Source organism: Hetaerina americana, unplaced genomic scaffold (assembly GCF_022747635.1).
Source record: "Hetaerina americana unplaced genomic scaffold, ioHetAmer1.1.p SCAF_1, whole genome shotgun sequence".
Classification (NCBI taxonomy): Eukaryota; Metazoa; Arthropoda; class Insecta; order Odonata; family Calopterygidae; genus Hetaerina; species Hetaerina americana.
The window spans coordinates 60,412,693-60,435,898 of NW_027286069.1; the positions used below are offsets into that span (position 1 = coordinate 60,412,693).

The 23,206-nt window shown below is 36.3% G+C and overlaps 1 protein-coding gene across 5 annotated transcripts in view; it reads left to right on the forward strand.

Annotated features, from left to right (window-relative positions):
- Nucleotides 1–23,206, forward strand: part of Ih (hyperpolarization activated cyclic nucleotide gated potassium channel Ih) — a 375,624-nt gene that overhangs the window by 344,711 nt on the left and 7,707 nt on the right. For all 5 annotated transcript variants that reach the window (XM_071590323.1, XM_071590290.1, XM_071590315.1 and 2 more), the window contains 3 exons: nt 11,885–12,103; nt 16,096–16,242; nt 19,211–19,328. In XM_071590323.1, coding sequence (XP_071446424.1) covers nt 11,885–12,103; nt 16,096–16,242; nt 19,211–19,328 — 484 coding nt within the window. The remainder of the gene's footprint in view (nt 1–11,884; nt 12,104–16,095; nt 16,243–19,210; nt 19,329–23,206) is intronic.

The window sequence follows — 23,206 nt, forward strand, 5'->3', positions numbered from 1 at the left end:
GAAAATGGTTGCCATGAGTTTCCTGGTGGACAGAACTGTCTTGAATTTTTTTGGTTTGTTTGGTGAATGAGCATGATGCCACTCCATTGACTGTCGTTTACTCTCAGGTGATGCATAACAAACCCATGTTTCGTCACCAGTAATTATGCGAGTCAAGAAAGAGTCTCCTTCATCAGAATAACGTCCCAAAAACGTCAGTGCTGCAGCCATACGCTTGGTTTTGTGCTCATCTGTAAGCTTGCGAGGGACCCATCTTGCACAAATTTTTGCATAATGCAGATGGTGTTTAACAATTTCATGAACAATTGTTCGAGAAACATTGGGAAAATGCTCACAGATGTCATCAATTGTGACGCGCCGATCGTTCCTCACGAATTCGTCAACTGAGCTCACCAGTTGGTCTGTAATGACAGACGGTCTCCCCGAACGCTCATCGTCGTGTGTGTTCCCCCTCCCCATGTTGAAGTTGCGACACCACCGCCGAACAGACGACTCGTCCATTACATTGTCTCCATACACCTCCTTTAATTGGCGATGAATATCACATGGGCGAACGTTTCTTGCATTGAGGAATTTAATCACTGCCCTCACTTCACAACTGGCGGCGTTCTCAATTTTTTTAAACATTGTAAACAATCACAGAAACAACACAGGCAATGCTAGCGTCACGCAACTTGGCTCAGAGAAGGCAGACAAGCCACTGAAGCTATCTGACCTCGTCCAGCGGCTACTCGCGTCGTCAGCACTTCATGCGGCACGAACGGGTACTACTTTCCGGATGACCCTCGTATCTAAATATATTATAATGGTATTACGTCATAATTTTCATGATTAAATTATATTTTGATGCTCCTAATTGGTTACAATACATTTATTATGAATTCGTTAGTTATTTTATTCGTTAATTTGTAGTCCATTGATTAATTTATTTTTACAGATGAATGAGGTCTTCCGCATTTACATAACAGTAAAGCCTTAAGAGCCAATTTGTCTAGTTAATTCACCATCGTTATATTGTGGGCGAGCCTTATAATATTAATACTCACCCGTGGCTCCAATGGTCGAAGTTTAAAAATTGATAAATCACGGGGACTTGGGCATTAACGTGGTGGCACAAATGTGAAGTAAAAAAATAATTATTTCTTTGAGATATAGGCTTATGTCTCGGCATAGGTTTTTTCAAGAGAAAACATACTTTTGCTAAATTAAATTGACGATTTAGTTAAGCTTGATTTCACTAATTAACTGTAGGATACTCTGAGTTTCATAGATGCTTTAACTTTAATACTCAAGTGCTACTTGTTTCGTCGATATTCTAAGTACTTTTGGTGACATTAGCGCAATAACTATAGTTCTTTTCAGGATTTTAGAGAAATAAAACGCTAAATAGCCCTAAGAAAATCGTACATAATCAATTATTCTTTGCTCTAAATCTCGATATTTGGTAAATGTTCTCGTCTGTCTTTTTTTCTCAATTTAATTATCTCATTGTAACCTTCAAATCATTTGCTATTGATGAGGAAATATAAATTGAAAATTTAAACTTTAATTTCGAGAGACAGGAGAAGAGCGACTCCGAATATTCAGGTCCAAGTACAGAAGAAAGGAGTTCCGTATTCTCGGATGGTAAAGGATTAGGGAGAGAATGAAGAAGAAATTATTTTTCTTGGTGATTGCCTAAATTAGTTTCATCAATTACGAGTCGAGCACTATATTGGCAATGGTAAGACAAAAGGGAAATCTAATGATATCCTTAAGGAAAAAGTAACCGACAAACTTTCTCAAACATCAACATAGGCAATATCATTGCCAAAACTTCTCACTGAACGACCACAAAAGAAATCTTCATAGCTTTTCGTAAATGTTCAATGGTGCCAACTCTACCCCGTTTCAGCTACGGCAAATAGAGATTTTATTCGGAAAATGCAAACTGAGAACCTTCAAAAAGTTACACTTCTTCTATTTAGCTTCCTCCTCATGCAGGTAGAGAACTAGAATTATAATTTAGCTAGATATACCATATTATGTTGACACAGTTCATATTTATTAAATGAGGAAGGATTCTGGTGCATTCCATCTCGCGGGATGTTGCATGGCATTCTTTCCAGTTTGTCGAAAAAGCTGATTGATACAGAAAATTATCGTCCATGTCATTTTAAACTATGCCAAAAAGGCTCCTATTTCAATTGTTATTGATGGATCTTACTGTCTTACTGTCTCTCATATGAAATTTAGTGATTTTTTATTATAATCATTTTATAAAAACTTGAAACACCTGCGACTAACAGATTTTGGAAAAGTTCATTCCATGTAAGCTCTAGTATTTGAACATCTTACCAGGCCCTTTGACATCTTTTTTTGTTCTAATTACCCAAACAGCGCACCATTCCTCCTCTAAGAAAAAATCTCATAAAAATCAAACACCCATACCGCATGTACTCGCATCTTTCCGATTATCTCGACTCTATTTTACTTGAGCAGACAGACTGCAATGTCTCGTCTCCCGTCTTAATATCTTCGAGACCCGTAAAATGAGAAAAAAATCTTGGGAATTTGAGGTAAAAATGGCAATCTCGACCGATTTTCGGGGTATGATGGAAATGGAATGGGAGGTTGGGTGCGGGAGACCCAGTGGGTGACAAGAATAGTTAGGTAGAAATCAAAATGTCCGCGAAGGAAGGAAGTAGTGAGATCAATGACCCCGAGGATTCTTGCACTCCTCCCTTTACATCCACCACGGAACTAATTCCCAAACACATTCCTCACGCTTCCGCCATCCAGGCCGCGGCCTCCCCCTCGGCCGTCCATATCCTTGACGTCGCCCGTGACCCATCCCTCACCCCCCTCCCGCATCTCTCCCCGCTACTATCCCCGGGATGGACACGTCGCCCACCCCCTCCGCACGTAATCGAGTGGCATAACCCGCCCTCTTGTTCCATGCGATGTAGGGAGTCCATCCCATTAACCCTTCGCCTCCAGGAGCCAAAGCGGAGGGCCCCGTAAGATCCCCTGATCCCAGGGGAACGTCAGGGGATGGGTGGTGGGGGAGGGAATGGGAGAGGGGAGGAGGGATAGAGGGGTGAAAGAATGACGTCACACCTTGGTGATCGCGGGGTCGGTGACGCAAGCGAGGCAAGTGCTCGTCCGCTGCCCTCGACCGCCGACGCCCAACAGTGCAATAGCCCCTCCCCCTTCCTCCTCCCGACACCACCTCTCCCTCCCTCCTCCCCCGTCTCCCGTCGCGGAATTGGAAGTCTCCCGCCTCCTCCTCTGACGACCAATTCGCGTTATTGATCCCCTGATATGATGAGATCCGTTGATTCTCTCGCATTCCCTTTTTTCCGGCTTTCATCGTTTTCGCTACCTTAACAGTCGCGTATCGCATTTCCATCCCCCCCCCTCATCCGCCGCCGCCACCCTCTTCGCGCTGTTGGGGCGGGCGGGGGATCGTTACAAAATTGGGTCGGAGCTCGCTCGATCCGAGTATCCGAAAAGTTTCATCGTTGATGAAAAAAAGGAGAGCGGGACGCATTCCAAACTATTGTGGGTAGGATTAGTGGATGTGATAGCGTGAGTTTTAATTTGAGACGTGTTAGAAGTTACGTACGTTAACTGTTTATCTACTCTCCGGTTGATCGGAGATGACGACCGTTTTATTACGTGGAATTAGAAACTTAAAAAGGCCAATTTGTGAGTGAAATTTCTAAATTTATTAATATCCCCTGAACGCATCTCATTGGCCACTGAGGCCCTGACTTGAATCAATACAGAATGTATACACCTACGCTCAACGCTACAAAATTGGTTTACTTTAGCAAAGCTCACCATGAAGTGTATTCCAGCTCTGTGTAGGTTTGAGCCATAGGTGTCGACAAAATGTATTATCCGAGAATCAATTTCTCTCCAGGAACATTAAATAGCCTTGTATCGAATGGCCATAAGTTTCTTGTGAACTCATTCATTCTGGATCGTTAAGATTTTACTTTTTGATGCTCCTAAGACTAAAAACTCTTTATGATTAGCAATAAAAAGTTTATTGAGAGAAATGAAGTCAAGAAAACTGTGTTTTTTCATGCCTGATATGTGCATACGGATAGTATCTCTTATGACATGTTAAAAAATATTTACATGATAAATGAAATCCGCATTCATACATATTAACAAATTCCGTGAAAATCTCTTCCACCTCCTTGAATCGATCCCCTTTTTCGTCATTGTAGAGTGCATTAGTATACGTTTTGTTATACAAAGTTAATGAATAGTGCAAAGATATTCAGAGATTCTACAGTATATTTTGTTAAAATATTTACAAAATATTTCAAGTTAAAGCAATTTTGAGAGAAAATGTCTGATATATCTATTACAGAAACTATTGCGTCTCATCTAGTGAAATAATATGGAACTTTAATTTCAATCATATTATAACATTGGACGGTTTCAGTAATGACGGCAGGAATTCCATTTAAATGCTCATTCTCGAAAATTCAATACGAGTTTCTAAATTATTAATATTACTTCCTCTTCAGTTACATTTAATTGTTATTAAATTCATGAGATATTTCTCATTGGAATGTAAAAACATAATTTCTTACGCAGATAAGCTGTCTTCAAGTCTTATTTTTCAAAAGTAACAAACTTATAGCTATAAATTATGTGAATCATACATTCCATCGGAGTCCGTTTCTGACTGTTATCTATGGTAACATAAGTATGATGTTCTCCAGTGCGGAAGTTTTAGGTTTGACCGTATATTAATTACATATTATTAGCTGATTTTTCATATAAATGTATTGAATTTTCATAGAACCGTAATTAAAGTTGATATATGTTTTGTGAATTTGAATACTGAATTTGTCCTCTATTGTGTTGCCTCATTTGCAGCAATTGGTTCAGTACGAAGAGGATGAAAGAAATACAGCCACTCTTAAAAAAATCTTTACGTTCAAATTCTATGAAAAAATGAAAATATTTCGCATTCCTATATACAGCCATACACATACATCCTATATACAGCCAAACATCTTTCCGTAAAATTTTTTGCAAGGGCTATGCAAAAGTAACCTCCGTTTTGAAAACTTGTTCAGAGATATGACAAATGATAAAATCTGTTGGGTGAATATGTGTAAAATAGTAGAGATATGTAGTTTTGAGATGAATTTAATAAATATTCTGTATTTTTTATAGCATAACGGAGGTTACTTTCTGAACAGCCCTTGTATATGTGGATAAACTTCAATGGTCCCGAGTATATTAATATTTATTTGAGTCACCGCTTAAATAATAGAAGTTAGTTAGATGTTCGATTGGTATTTCTAAATTAAAATATTGGCCTAAGACGAAGGAGTTAATATTTTTAAACTAATAAATGCATAAAATCTAGTAAATTCTGTCATTTTTTAGGTTTTGGTACCATTTTAGGTACCTTACCAGCATTTATTTTCTCTGAGTTTGCTTTAACTTATCTCAATAATTTTAGGCACTGGTATTTTAGTTTTTCTCGTGTGTTGAAAAGTATAGATAAAGTACAAATATCCAAATAAATTCAATGAATGTTATTATTATCAGCATTAATACATTTTTCACACCAATTTAATCGATAGCACTTTTCAATAACGGCTAATTCCCCAAAATTAGATCACTGTCAAGCCGAGTGAGGGATAATGAACATAATTTCTAAAGCTTTCGGTCACATATCATGTTAAATGGTTTAGTATGTAAAAAGCTCATGTAAAAGACCTTACAATGGACATGCAAAAATATTTGTTTTTCCTTAGGTGAATAAAACATAGAGAATAATTAATAATCATTTTCATTTAGTCTTGCGATTTTCTATCAGACCATTAGGTAAGTAAAAATCTTTAAGCTTTGATAAGACAAAAACATACTGCAAAAATTGATGCCTTTCGGTTCATTTAATACAGATAATAAACCCCACTTACGTATGCATATAAAATTCTATACTTTGTATGTATGTATGTATGCATATAAAATTCGATACTTTTCCATTCCTTGGCATCATCTTCAAATACTTAGCACTAGGGAGTCTCACGTTGTACATTAGCTCACACAGTGGGAAAGATCTTCCAACTTTGGATTGATGGCCAGGAATTAGGACCGAGGGATATATTCAAGGTAGACTCAAAACTATTAAACCTTGGTAATGACGGATTCCCGACGTCTGAGCATTTTCAAATCTAAAATTTTGTTCGAAAAACGGGAATCTTTTAGGGCGTATGGTCACAACCTCGCTATTGTCGAGGCTCAACAATAACAAGGGAGTGGCTTCTAAATAAGACCCCAGGAATCTCACTATAGCTCCCTTATCTTCGCTCCGTTTTTTCGCATTATGGACTTATGAATGGAGGAAGCAAAGGAGAAAGATTTTTCAAACTAAGTGGCCTAGTTATTTGCAAAAGATAGCATTATATTTTATAAGTTATTGTATTAAGATGTGTTTTCCTTTTCCCTTTGTGGATAAACAGATAGACACAATCCTCGTTTCGAATTTTGTTCTCATCCAAAAAATAAAATTGGCGGCACTATCAATTACTGGATATATTTGGATATTCCACCGTCTCGTGTAACACTAACGCAATGAGTTTTTCGTAGATAGCTGTTTCGAAAAGACAACTCATTCCTTAAAATGCGGTGTCTCAATTGACTATTTTTTTATGCTTGTGTATTTTAATACTTTTTCTAGTCTCTAACCTATACATATCATCTTTTTTCAGCGAATCAAAGCATTAGACATATATTTCTGACACATTTACCCTACAAGTGAAAAGGGGTGCAATAGGTTGGCACGAGAACTGCTATTAATTCCTTTAGAATAGTATCAAAGCTAAAGTCATCTTTTCGTTGATTTGTATACAAGGTCTGTCCCAAAACTAAGTAGAATAAATCTGGGGAAAACATTTATCGCAGATCAAAGTACAAACTGCTAAAATTCTTCATAAGAGCACCCCTGATGTATCGACACACCAATGCCAGTGCCCTCGCCAGCTGTGGTATGCTTCCTGTGAGACATCAACAGGACCTTCGTTCAGGCACCTTGTCATGGCATCTTTGACATAATCCAGTGGTCTAAAATGGTACTCAAAGAGGTTATACTTGGGTCGTAATCAAAGATCCATGTTTCGTCACCAGTAAACACCTATTCTAAAAAATTCGGGTCAATTTCACCGTGGTCCAAGAGGTCCAAGGCAAAATTGTCGCACAAGCAACCTTCTGACAGCACCTTGGGGACACCTTTCTCATGGCTAAATCTTCTGTAAGAATGCAATGCACCGTGGTTATCTAAATATTGAACTCTTTAGTTAACATCCTGACACTTGGGGGTCATTCAGAATTGAGCATGTGTCTCACTTTTTGCACATTTTCATCACACTGTGTGATGGATGTCCAGGGTATTCCTCATTGTCAACCCCCTCGTTACTTTCTCAGAACATCCTGTGCAAGCAGAAAAACATCTCCTGGGACATTTCTCCTTCTCCATAAGCATCCTTAACCATGTTCATGGTCTCCGAACCCTATTTAAGCTTAATGCGCAATAATATCGCATATCATTGCTCCATGGAAAATGGCATCGTGAATTCATGACTTGACCGTCGAACAGGTTTCCAGGCTAGCGGCAATCCACTCAGTGTAAATAATCACAGTAAACTAACATGGGTCGCGTTGCTTTCCCAAGATCTCCCATGACCTTTCCTACCACAAAAAATCCCACTCCAGCAATCTGCATTGATGGCAAAAAATCATTCTACTTATTTTTGGGATAGATCCTGTAGTTATTTTCATGAAGAAAATCCTTTTACAGAATAACAACTTATCAGTCTTATTTATTTATTAGTTTATTAATTTTAATTTATATTGTTTTATTAATATACATAAATATGATCATGCTTCTGGGTTAGAGAAATTCAAGGAGCTCTATTTCAAATTACTTCGGGGGGCTTGTACCCTTTTAATAACTTCTTCTCTTTGTTGTATTCTTGCATTGTTTTGCACATTTCCAGAGACTTCAAGCATTCCCTCTTGTCTTGATAGTCTCTTCAACTGCATTTTTCAATGACGAAAGCGATTTATTATCCTCTCAAACCACTTACTATAACCCCCATTGACTTATCTTGTTTGGTAATTCGACTCTGTCCTTTCACTCGACTAAATCAAATCGGCAAAGCACACTTATTTCGAGCTTCTCTATGACGAGGTACATGCAACTCAATATCTTTTTTAACATATTCATTTCTCGCCTTCTCTTATTTTTACACCAAAATTTCCCATGTAACCTGTACAAGCGGCAGTCATTCGTCATGCTGACATGCCCAAATATCACAAAAATGCATAGCATTTTGTATCCAAGATCCATACAGTAATATGAAGAGGAGGTGACATTTATAATTGCCATTTTTACCTCCTAATATGAACTTAATTTTATGCATATCTACATCATGTACTATCAACAGGCTTTATCTATTTGCACACCTTTTCATAACGTCATCTATTCTACTATATTTTGTAAACTTTCTATAGAGTTATACAGAGTAGTCCCCTAGTTCAGTCATGTCACCGTACAAAAACAGTGTTCAATCATTTTTCCTTACCCCTTATCAACCAAAACTGCTTTCACTTTATAAGCCTTCACCCCCAATGTAATTATCTCGTAATGAAATCCAAGGCTTCTTATATATCTCTTTGACACTCAGCTAATCAATATTATATTGTCAGCGTGTCCAATAGCGGAAACATTTTCATCAACAATTTCTCCTTGCCAAAATCACCACCTGAAATCAGGCACTACAATAAGTCCACTCTCAATTCTACATACCTATTTCTTCCCTTCATACCATCCAACATGCAAATCCTATTCCTTCACCTTTTTCCTTTGCCCAACGTTCCCTCCTCCATCACAGTTATCAACATACCATCGTCAATCAAAACGAACTGAATCCACCTTTCCTGCCTCCTTTGGATTTCTTCCAGCAATCCTCTCTCCTTCCCAATCATGCCCAGAATTTCCTCGTTTGTTTCTCCAATCGTTACACATGCCTTATTTATTCATGCATCTGCCATGTGATCCTTAAACAAATTGAAAATCCAAAAATGTATCCTTTTTTACGTGGATGAAAAAGACCCTTTACGCCTACTTTACTATTTTTATCAATCGCTTTTACAGCATTCAGCGATTCTCATACCCTAAATGATCTATATTTCTAAGTTGTATTTCTGTATACCCCTTTATCTGCTTTCTTAGGGTAGACAAAGCCGACGTTAAATTCTATCTAATACATGCATGTATTTACCCGATACTTTCAGCAGTTAAACAGATAGTACGTACATCCTCTATCGGCTATAAGACCGCATTATTATTATTTAGTAGCCGTCCTTTTAAGCTAAGTTTTGATTGGGCACAAACTTAACGCCCCTACATTCCTCGGTCTCCACCAGATAAAACTAGATCCCACGCTTCAATATACCTTTCGGTAGTAGGAGTAATAGCTTTATGGCAGGCGACCGACAGCTGAGGTCGTTTGCGCCGTTAGGGATAGATGGGAAAGGAGGAAGGGTGGAGAGAAACCTGGCGTCGGCATTAGCTTACTCCAACCTCCCATCCGACGGACGGCAAACTCACTTAAAGTGCTCTCCACAAAGCACCTCAAGTAGGGTTCGGGATACCACTGAAAAAGATCTGCCAGCTCCAGAATTCGAACCCGGGTTCTTCTGGGTGAGAAGTTAGTACATTAGCCATCGTACCATCCCAATTCCCATAATCGATAATCAGAGCGAAAGCCCTGCCTTTTGCTTCCCCGTTCCCTTCCTTAAGAGTATTTTTATCGTGACACCATCACTCAAATGGCCTCCTTTCTGGGGTCAGGCACCGATGCGGCCGTCTTGCTAAGGAACAGACTTTGCCAGGACCACCTTTCATCTGGTTCCTACCCTTCATCTGGTATAGGTGACCCTACCAGGAGCAAATGACATTGTCCCAACCAGTACAGCTTTTGAGATCATCTGAACTCACATGCCCAACGACCTCGTCAAGGTTTTAGTCCATGGGGCAAGGAATGTTATATGATGAACAGAATGAAGTTGATTGTTAATTGTTAGTAGGAGGTATTCATTCACAGACCTGTTTTGATAGTACAACTGAGCGTGCAAAATATCAACGCTATTACGTAACTTTAAAGATTTATAAAGCGGGCTCCTTGGCACTTTTATTTTGTACATCCTGGGACTTACAAGGAAATATATGTTAGTCGGAACGGAATTAAATAAATATCTGTAAGCCAAGACGTAACCTTCCATTCCATCTTTTGCTAAAATATGAACAATACGAAAAGAAATTAGTGTACTTATCACATGGTGTAAAATGGAGGTTTGCAACATTGGTACTTACCGATGATTCCCTTTCAAGCTTCCATCTGCACTAAGAACTGAATATCTTGATGAAAAATCACACTCATATTTCACAGGTAATAATTAGCACTTTTGAGTAAACCATTTCGTAATATTATTGTAGTTTTGTTTCATCAATAGAAAACAGAATCGTACGCAGTGACAGTGATAAGGAAAATAAGTGTTATTTAGGTGGCTGACGGTTGATGGACCCGGAGGAGCCAGTGGTTAATATGACAAGCTTAATAAAGAAAGACAAACAAGCGTTCCCACTTTCATAGAATATTAATAGCACATTGCTCTTTACAATTGGTACTCCAATTTCTATTATTTTACGGATAATATTATTTTATAAACATTATATCTCTGTCATTATCGTATTGCATACATTTTCTTTGCTCCATAAGACGATCGGAGAGTGCCCAAGCTTGGTCCACAACAATTTCTCTTGTTGTAGTTGTTTAAAATTAAAAATCTATAATATATTACCCAAAATAAATGTTAAAATGCAGACCTCTTATTTTCACTGTTTATACGGTTTATATATATAATTAAATATACTGCTCAACACATTTCATTTTTCTAAATCTCAATTAAAATAATATGTTCATAGTTTTCATTCGTAACTTTTTCCTCTTCTTATGCGACTTTTATACTAGTATTCCCATCCATTAATATTTATTCGTTTGTTGTGAAATGCAGTCGTATTAAATTTTAATGGCATTAAGATTTTTTATGAAAATATTAATTGTTCACTTCTTCTATGCTCCTGTCCTTAGGTACCTAGAGATCAGTTTAGCTTGAAAAGAGAATCCACATGAGCTCCTAAAAGCTTTCATGAAATGAAAAGTAATCTGATAACTAGTTTTGAAATAGGTGAAATAAAATAGTGTTGTCAAAGGAGCAAGTCGTCCACTGCCCTAAATCTCGTTTTAATTTCATCAGAACCGCTTCAGAGTTGAAAGAAAGCATGATCTACTTGGAAAGTTTTAATTATTAAAAAAATTCACGTTATATTTTACTCTAATATCGCCCTGCAACTACGCACCTCAGAAGATTCGAGATTAGCACCCCGCGAAGCCTGAAAAATGCCTAATAAAAAACTTTTCTCCGATATTTTAACAGAAGATTATTTTTGCAAAGAGTTTCTAAATAAATCCGCCAAAATAGACGCAATTATTTTGCAACGATATCAGGCACAACTGGTAACCTTACGTATCACATATTGTTAGGGGGGTGGCAGAACGACTTTACGAAGAAAGGAATATTTCCTCTTCCATATGCTGAAAATACGATGAAATTATTGAATGCTGTTCAAATTATAAAATTTATCATACAGGATCAAAAAGTAATTGGTCCAGTATCCACAAGCTTGTTACTATTAAGCTAAATAAATGACCAAAATATCATCATAATAGGAGTCACCACTTATATTATTATCTCTAACAAATTTGGGAAGCAAAATTTTCATTTCATTTATTTTTCGCAGGAGTCCTTCTGGTTGGAGCAATACTCATGGGCGCTCTTCAAAGCCATGTCTCATATGCTCTGCATTGGTTACGGCCGTTTCCCGCCGCAATCCTTAACGGACATGTGGCTCACAATGCTCTCCATGATATCGGGAGCCACTTGCTACGCCCTCTTCCTCGGGCACGCCACAAACCTTATACAGAGCTTAGATTCCTCCCGGAGGCAATACAGGGAAAAGGTAAAGTATAAAAAAGTAGTTCAGCTTTCTTCTTGTTCATTGTGTTCGCAAAGCCATTCGCTTTTCTGCAAATTTTGAAGCAACTGATCTTCTTCGCAACCACTTCATATTTTTTTCTTTGAATATTTTTATCACTTTGAACTCAATATTGTATGCAGTGCATGTAAAATTTCATTCAGAAAACTTTTAAGAAATGCTCTGTCTTTAATGCACATTCCAAAGAAATTATGTATTTTAATTAGCGAATACGTTTCAAGCATTTAAGCATCAACATTTGCTGTTTCATACTTGAATTAATTGTAATGGCATACGTATGCATTCACATTTATGTTTTTATAACAGTGCCACAACAAAGTGATTCTGTTTGTAAAATTATTTATCAATCATAGATAATACGTAAAGAGTTATTAGTTTGCCTTTATTTCAGTTCCAGTATTTCTGTTTTATACAATCCCAAGTCTACTGACTCGGGGGATACATTATGCGGGCGCGATATTTTCTAAGCACAAGTATGGGGTGATCCGAACATGTTCAAATTCACTCAAGATTGCCTGAATTGGTTTCATTGGTGTGAACTAAAAAGTTGAACTTTAGTGTGATTGCTTGCGACTTTATTTAACCATAATGTTGTCACAAAGTAACTAATTATATTTATGAAATGCCAACAGTTGGAGATCCAGTCTACAAATCTCTCTCTCGCTCTCCAAGCTCTTTCACAAGACTTCTGGAGGGTAGATGGGTCATTATTATTACCTGTACTGGAAGATAATAATTTCTTTATATCCAGTTAAGAAGTACTAAGCTGTAATCATTGATACCATTTATGAATGAACAGAAAAATAACGAACGAATAGGTAAAACTAGTGTAATCTTCAGCTTTCCATTGTATTGCGAACTCTTTCTAATTTAACTTGCCACCGTAATGAATTTATCAAATATTTTCAATGTAAATAACCCCTCTTTAAGGCAATTCATAATTTTTATAAAGGCAACTACATTTTTTCCGAAGACTTAAGGATATCTCACGATCATTGAAATCATTACTTTATACCTTATCCATTATCTTATTTATGGATTATAAGTAATTTAATTTTTAAGGGTTCAGAGATAAATGTGTATGTCATTGCAATTAAATAAAAGATGTCTTTAATTGAATCATATCTAAAAGACTTTTTTTAAAGTATTATAAATTACAAAAATAATATAAAAGCGGTAAAACTCGGGTGCAAAAAAAATTATTTTGGATAAAAGAATTTTTGTGTAGGTTTATCTTTTCTTATTATTTAAATAATTAAAATTTTTTACAGCTACTAGATATTTTTAATATACATAGCTTTTGTATGCAATTTAGAAAAATTATTTTTACTTGGAATGTGCATACTGATACTCGTATACCTGAGTATCTTTAGATATCATTTCCGTAATATAATTTCAATTAAATAGTGAATGGGAAATAACTACGGCATGGATTACGATTTATTAAATAATCCGTAATCGAATATTTTACCGTAATATGCCGAGTAAATAGAATGTATTTCACTTATTATAATGTTTCTGACATTTTTCTCATGAAACAGAACACCAGTTCAATTTCATACTTTTTAAACTAGTATATTAGAAATATATGTATCACTACTACCTTGTTTAGTTTTTAATTTTAAGTAATCCAATGGTTAATCATGAAATTAAAATCACTTTGAGTATTTGAACAGAACTGTTGATTTTTAAATTATTCTTTGTGGAGTGCTTAAATGTAAACACATGCTTCGGTGTGTATAATACATTTTTGTGCTTTATATCTCAACGCAAAAGAGTAACAGTATTGCTTTTGTGCTTCAGATAGAAATTTCCAAATGTAATGTCTGCCTATCAAATCGATGCTCACTCACCGAGTTAATATCTTCATCTTATATTAGCTTCACAGCGCTCTTCATGCTTTTATATGACACACTATATTCTCGTAACACAGAAAATATGCTTTTTAAGGCCTTTTTTTATTTTATATTTAATTTCGATATCATCTTCAAGAGCGCCTTAAAATACGCATTTCATTAAAAATGAAGTTTTGAAATTCCCCTAATTTCACCCCACCCCTGATCACAAGCAGAAAGTCATTCGAATATGGGCATCTCGTGTACAATGGATGAAATATAGAAATGTATGGAGCCAATAATAATTGTTATGATATCTTTTGGGTCTAATTACACTAGTATCAAAAACTCCACTTTGAGTTTCAATGGGCTAAAACAGAAACAGTTGAATTGTTACTTAAGTTGTGCCTCAGAATTCAATAGCAATGTATCTTGCAGGTTAAATAGATCTTAGGTAGCCTTTAAGTTTAGATGATCTGAAAACGTGTTCTATATTTGTGACACAAATAAAATGAAATTTATCTCTAAGAGTGAGCTCTATTACTTTTGAAACAGAGAGGAACAATATTTTTTTCGGAACTAATAAATGTCGACAAGAAATACAAGATGGCAGCAACGTTGGCTTCGAGACTCACTTTCGGGTCGATTTCTGAGATACTCTCGAGGCAGTAAACATATCCAAAACGTGTTGAAGCAACAAATAAATATTCAACTTTAAACTGTTGTGTGAACCTTTCTGTGGCACTGAATGAAGTATTTTTATTTCATTGCTCCCTCAGAGTAGTATAAATTTGTTTCCCTCGGTGATTAACTAAGGATTAGTTTATTTTTAACAGTTTGCCTAGTTTGTGCCATAGTATTTATCTGTATGCTGGATGTATTCCGATAGTATAACTCCATTCTACGTTATTTCATCTTTACCCTACCCTCCAATGTCGACGGACGATGAATCGGGTATAAGAGTCGGAGAACAACACCACGTGCGAATTTGGAAGAAATCTATTACTACTAGTGTCATAAAGATAAATTTATATGGAATGCCTTTCTATTCCGTGGCTCCTTATGATGGGTATTTGATTTATTTTCACTTCTTCGTTAATTTTAAAGGTAGCTATCGTCATGAAATTCAAAGTCGCCCATCTACTTCACACAATTTAATATTGTCTTGCTATCAGAAAATCATGAAGTTTCGTTTAGAGTTACTCACCTTCAACTTTATTAGCAATCCTGTTGTTAATACGTTTCATGCGATAAGTATGCCAGAAATATACCTGTTTTTAAATCACGTGTCAAAGGATAACAAGAAAATCGACAACACTTTGGGATAGATTTTTGGTAACCGATTTAATGAAAAACTGGAGGGCAATCAGCCTTAACCTGACTGTTGCTTGCTCTGAAGCATTCTATTTTTCAATCACTTTATTAATTTTATTAATTTTTGCACGTTTCAGATTTTTCAAAATATTTTTGCAACCAAATTTATCTCATCTTAATCGCTCCTTAATATATCATTGCACGACATGAAATATTTCTTTAAACTTCTATTTTCCATAATTTTTACCACTTCACATCATCGACTTTTTTCATACGCATGTCACAATGCTCAAATTTTTTGGGAGAAAAACCAATACCTACCAGGCGATCGTGAGACACCACCGATGAATTAATGAAATAGCGCACCATTCACCATCAAAATGAAAACGCACGAGCAAAGCAAGCTTCCAAAGCACGTCAGTGCCGAGTTGCGAAATGGCACAGTCTTGGAAATTAAGCCGCTTTCAGCTCGTCGGCGAAAAAAATAAGGCCTCTCGCAAGGAGAACACGCCTCCTTCGCTCCCCCTCCCTGACTTTGAGCGCGTGCCTGCGACCCTTCGTGTTTTATACCCTCGGTCCCTACCCCGATCCCCCACCCTATCCCCTCATTCAGAGGAAACCCCGATCGTCGCGCACGCGTTCAAACTCCTACACGGGTTGCCACAACACGCCTTGTGTTGGGGTATCCGCCCCTTCAACGCTCGATCGCCACGCTGCTGCTTCACTTCTCTCACACGGCACACGCTTCCCGCGCGCGCGACCCGCCTCCTCTATCTTTGCACGCGCGCTCTCTCTGACGGCAAGCAGGTGAAGCAAGTGGAGGAGTACATGGCGTACAGGAAGCTGCCCCGCGAAATGCGACAGCGGATAACGGAGTACTTCGAACACCGATACCAGGGAAAGTTCTTCGACGAGGAGGCCATCCTTGGGGAGCTGTCCGAGAAGCTACGCGAGGTGAGTGTAAACTTTCAAGCTTCCATTAGATGCGGAAGGAGAAACAGAGTCCCTGTTTTTGTTCACAATTTTCACCTTACAACTTGTCCGGTCATATTTCATCAGTCAAACTGAAGCCACGTATTAATTTATTTCCATTATTGGTCTTGGTGTCTGTAAATATATTTCCTTTTTCAATCATAGAAATGCACCCATGTCGTATTTTTACTTTCGAGATGACTCGGGGAAGTATTTGAATTATATTGAAATCATTTGAACTTTTCTTTGTCGATCTATGCTCACGAAATATCCTTTTTTTGGCACCAGATACAATTATATTTAAGGTTTTAACTTTCCTATTTCCAATTGTGCTCCTATGAATGAGAATAATTCCACAAAATAAACGGAATTATTAGATATCTCTGATAAATACTGTCTTTTCATGGTTTCCAAAGCTGCTTTCCTAAACAATATTTATATTATACAATGCCCAATGACTTTGACCTTTTCCTCTTTTTTCATATAATACAATAAAAATACCTAACAGAGATCGAATAACTGCGGATTGTGCGTCTTAATTTCATTCAAAATAGCAGGCCAAAACCTTGCACTGGGAACATTTATAAAACTTTGATGATGATCTAACAACTCCTAATTGTATTATCAAATTATTATTTATTGGTCAATATTATTAATAATTTTATTGCTGTGTGAAATGGCTTTTTCAAATATTCAGCACAAACGGTGACTCATTAGTTTTGACGACTGTCTTTTGAATTATTCCAGAACGTGCGTATCTCATTCGTTTTTACATATTTTCATCCCTGATTTTTAGCTTCAAAGATAATGCCTTTTAATTAAGTTCCTGGGATAAATAATATGCATTGACTGAAAGAATAAAACCCATGAATATGTAATAATAAACGATTTAATATTGCAACAGTGCTATCAGTTATTTATCAAGGTATTTATGCATACAATTTTCTGTTATTACATCAGCCATAATTTCATAGAGAGTTGATGCTGGCAAATCTCGAGTACCAAAGTTAAATGACTTTGGTACTCGAGATGTACATCGAGTGCTATCGTAGACCCCCAAAAGAGTGATTTAATTGGAAGTGTTATTAGAAAAAATATAACTCACGCTGCTAATATTGTTTAAATATTCTGGACACTTCGATTTCGCACGCTTAAATATACAAATATGACGTTATAAAGTTGTTCCATTATACTAAGTTTTACTTACAACTTTTTTTTGGCTAAGCGGTGAGCTGAATTTCTTAGGTACTTTTTGGCCCGTTAAATAAAACATATGGTGATAAAATTAATACATCAGTATAGTTGAATTTAAAGTTTTTTCACTAAATAAGTATAAGATCAAGGGTCAGATCAAAACCGCCCTCATTATTTTTGGTTAATTTATCGAGAGATAGTGTTGACAATCTTAACATGTACATATTTATTTTTGCTTTTCTTACGTATGAGGGAAATCTTGAGCCTGCCAGACTAATCCGAATGGGCAATAATTAAATGATTATAAAAAATCAGGAAGATAAGGAAGGAACCTTGAGTTCCTTCCTTTTGGTGGCTTGAACCGCCGAAAATCCGAAAACTAGCGAGTTTCTTTTCTTTTTTGTGTGTTTCTGTGTTTTTGTCTTTTGTCTATGTATATATATATATATATACATATATATACATATACATATATATATACTTAGACATATATATATACTTAGACATATATATATATATATATATATATATATATATATATATATATATATATATATGTCTAAGTATATATATATGTATATGTATACATATACATATATATAAAATAAATACACTAACCTCTAAAGGTAACATAAACACACCATCATTCTAAAGCCTCCATCGAAAATGGAGATTTTACTTCGAGTGATACACACCATCATTCATAAAGCCTCCATCATTTCCCACTTATAGGTTCTCTTTTTTCAAGGCTTGGTCGTGTTTTATATATATATATATATATATATATATATATATATATATATATATATATATATATATATATATATATATAGATGATTTCGTCGACGTAACACGGAAGTATTGAATAATAAATTGGACTGCAACAAACAATATAGACACACATAAAGAGATCACTCACACGTTATTTCTTGATCATTTCGACGGAATTCTGCTCCGTCGAAATTATCAAGAAATAACGTGTGAGTGATCTTTTTATGTGTGTCTAAATTGTTTGTTGCTGTCCAATTTATTGTATATATACTCATTTATATAGAAACAGATAAAAGGAAAATGGATAGGAACACACATAAAGGACGAACACAGGAGAGGTGGGGAAGGCGGAATCCAGCAGATCACGAATGCTCCATTTTCCTTATATCTGTTTCTATATAAATGAGTATTTTTTCGCCGTTTGGCGGGATTTCGTGTTTGAATGTGTGTGTGTGTGAGTATATATATATATATATATATATATATATATATATATATATATATATATATATATATATATATATATATATATTAGCACAGCTTATATTGATCTGCCTATTACGTCACCTTGCTCCTTATTAAACGTAACCTTTAGAGAATCGTTTAGCTCATTTTAGTAAATTAAGTTCCCACTATTCTTAGAGATAAAATAATATCATGTTTTATAAAATTTCTGAAGACATAATAATTTCTATTCTAATGCAAATAAGCACTGTTGCAGAATTTTACTCCACAATGTTTACTTGCGACCAAAAATAATTTGAATGTTATTTTTAGCAAAGTAAAAGTTTCTGCCCCGGAGTATGCTGCGAGTGAAGTCTTCTTGGGTTTTTCACGAGAGTTGTGTACCTGACCTGACCTGGTGGAATACCCGAGAAGGCTTCCCTCGCGTGTTATTTTAGACCTTACTCCATTGCTATTGTCGCCGTCATACTAACCACATATTATTATCAGATAATTTAGTAATCCTCAATATCGTTTTCAGGACGTGATCAACTACAACTGCCGCTCTTTGGTAGCGTCCGTGCCTTTTTTCGCCAACGCGGACTCAAATTTTGTTTCTGACGTCGTCACCAAACTCCGATACGAGGTCTTCCAGCCAGGTAAGGATTTATAGCTGATAAGAATCTTCATTGCAATTACTTTTTCCCACCGAATAAAAATACTAAATTAGTAGTTCACGATGGTGCTCCAATATTCAGAGGGCTTACGTTGAACCCCGGATCCCCGATTATGGCTCATCATTGTAAAAAAGTAACCGTAAGACTATGATGACCGGTTGACAACAAAGTGCCATATTAAGCAACACCATTCAGGGATATCACTAATAAATTCTGTATCTAATCCTAATAAGTTTGATAAATATTGATCTTACATAAGATTTAGTTTTAATTGAGGGCTAAATTCACTTTTTTGTGTGACTGGACATTCCATCTCTTAAAATTCAATTTAATTGTGGAGATGGGAATTGTTTTTTTTTGCGTTATCGCTCATTTAGGAAATATGTTAATGTGTAATAAAATAAAATTAGGAATGGCTTATATATACTTTAAGGGCCAAGTCCTACATGTTGATTAGTGTTTTTCATTAAGTAGGGCTTTACCCTACTAAATGCTATACGTTCAAATAGTTGGCGTTTCTTTTATTTATCATGACACGTTTTTGGGATTCATAGAACATTTTTTTCCGTAAGCAAGGTTAAAAGCATAATATACACTTAAACATATAATTCTGTAAGCATTAAGCTAAGTACTTCAAGGTAAACATCAGAAACTAAATCGCTCACAAACAATGAAAAACAATTATAAAAAAATATCTAACAAAAAATTGATTGATTGGGCACATTCACTATAATTATACAGGTAGCTTTCTAAAGGATTAATCTACAGCTTAAAAAAATTTACATGCATATAGGTCGTGAAAGGTAATAAAAGTAACTCTCGGGACAATTTTTACTCTGGCCTGAAGCATCCAAGAAGACCCTAAGTGCATGTCATGTTATATTTACATGTTATATTCCTATTCACAACATATGCTGCCCTCCTCTATTTCCTCGTTTACCTTCTCGATATAAGTCTATTTTACCCTGAAAACGGTGCTAACCGCTATTTAACATAGCTAATTGTGAAATTTACTCTTAGTACTCTTTCGTTAATACATGCATGCATAGCTAATTGTGAAATTTACTCTTAGTACTCTTTCGTTAATACATGCATGCATCTTCATTAGGTTTCTAATCTATAAGCAGTACAACCTATAAATATATAAAGGAGTTTTCTCGGTGATGATTCACAGATGTTTAATCAGTCCCTTTAAATAAATACTTTTTTAAAAATAAGTCGCTCAAGATTATTATAAATATTTGTAAAGAAAATGTCCGATTTTATGTTCATCAGAAGTTATAGGAAAACTCCACATGATATAGGAAAAGGAGCTCCCCCACATATGTCACCTTAGTACAGTTCTGGGTGAGATTCTACGCTCTCCAACCAAAGCCAACCGCCAGTTTAATTTTTGAGGTATTTTATAATATATTTACATAAAATTTCAAAATATAGATTATGGTTCAATATTGTTCTAGGTCTAGGCAAGTTTTTATTCGCTGAATCAAATTCTCCATTAAATGTGAAATGAATGGCAAATACAAGTACTAATGTTTTGTGAAATACGAGGGTCATCCGGAAAGTAGTACCCGTTCGTGCCGCATGAAGTGCTGACGACGCGAGTAGCCGCTGGACGAGGTCAGATAGCTTCAGTGGCTTGTCTGCCTTCTCTGAGCCAAGTTGCGTGACGCTAGCATTGCCTGTGTTGTTTCTGTGATTGTTTACAATGTTTAAAAAAATTGAGAACGCCGCCAGTTGTGAAGTGAGGGCAGTGATTAAATTCCTCAATGCAAGAAACGTTCGCCCATGTGATATTCATCGCCAATTAAAGGAGGTGTATGGAGACAATGTAATGGACGAGTCGTCTGTTCGGCGGTGGTGTCGCAACTTCAACATGGGGAGGGGGAACACACACGACGATGAGCGTTCGGGGAGACCGTCTGTCATTACAGACCAACTGGTGAGCTCAGTTGACGAATTCGTGAGGAACGATCGGCGCGTCACAATTGATGACATCTGTGAGCATTTTCCCAATGTTTCTCGAACAATTGTTCATGAAATTGTTAAACACCATCTGCATTATGCAAAAATTTGTGCAAGATGGGTCCCTCGCGTATCTCAATGAGCTGGCGGCGAAGGACTATGCAGCAGGAATACAGAAACTTGTCACACGTTATGACAAATGCCTTAATTTGCTTGGAGATTATGTTGAGAAGTAGTTTAAAGTATCCTCTTTCAAATAAAATTTTTTATGTTTGTTAACATTTACTTTTGTGTCTTTATTTCACGAACGGGTACTACTTTCCGGATGTCCCTCGTATATACAATGTAACCAAATTTATTACTTGTATTATTACGTTGATTATTAATATTGCTATTTATACAATTCATCCTTTTCATTAAATAAACACAGAGATCCAGGCAAAATGGTTCTTATTCACATTTTGCTAATGATATCGATGATTCGATAAATATCAGGTACTACGAGTACATTTAACTTATATGCATTATACTCGTATCTAGTTCGTATCTGGTACCAGTTTTTACAGGTATCAGACCAATCTTCTGATCCTCGTGAACTACGACCCCACATTTACTCCGCGATAACATTAAGTACCAGTAACAGTAAACTTGGAAAAGCCCCGGGTGTGTTAGGCAACTAGGGATACTTGTATGTATCGTAAATATGCATAGTAAACAAGGATAGTAAATTAAGTCTTTCTCGTCCTTGTTACTGGATTGCGGAAGATCGTGGATATGGGGAGATCGGGATGTTGCACTGGCTAAAGTACTAGTTTCCCCCCCCCCCCCCCACCAATGGCCCCAGTTCAAATCCTAGTGATGACTGGGTTTTTTAGTGGTATACCGATCCCTACTTGTGCTCTTTGGAGAGCACTTTAAGTGAGTGCGCAGTCCATCAGGTGGGACGTTAAATTATATGTAGACCCCATGGAGTCTTTCGTTAAGAGTACGCCGACGCCGAGTTTCTCTCAACCCTCCCTCCGTCCCTTAAACATCTAACCCCTACCTAATTACTCACCTTATTCCTTCTGGTGCAAATGACCTCTGCTATCTGTAGCCTCCCCTAATAACCTCTTAACTACGATAGTGGATATATAATCAAGTATAAACTTATATCTGTAAATTACAATGGTTGTACCATTTCTTTCGTATGAAGTAAATTTCTCCCTTTCAGCCATATTACCGGCGTCTATTTCATTGTTTTCTTTTTGAGTCATTCTTCTTTTGTAATTGCTTTGCATACTCATTCACTCGATCTTCTCAGAACAAGGTCATCGGGCTATCCCAGGTGTTCCCAGTAAAGCTCATCATATTAAGTCCTTCCAATCCCTGCTTCGCATTGTATCTTTATACGCATCAATGTAATATTTCAATTATTCAGTGTACTCTTAAAATTTATGTATCATCACCATGTTTTGTAACGAAGTTAAAAAAATGTTGGCCGCCCAAATTTTATTTCCTTTAAATTTCAAGAGCAACTAAATCTAGTATTTGTATTATGTAACGTACGAACTTGAAGATAGAACAATCTTTTCCTGGTATATATACTTGTGTTCCGTGAATTGTCCTCAATTGAGCAACATTTGTCCCCATTTTCTGGCCACTAATTACAACTTGGTTTTTGCACAATTTTTGCGCCCAAGACTCAAGATGAATATCAAATTACGGAAAATTCTGCTGCATCTCATGTGAATTTTCACCAAAAATAATTTACATTACCAACCCATAAACCATTATCAAATCTTCAGAGCACAATCACTTTCTCGGCACTCTGTCTCTAACCTCAAAATATGCTCTCCGTGTATCCTCTCTCAAATTATGTCTATCGTTTATAGTATCTCAAATTAATTACTTTA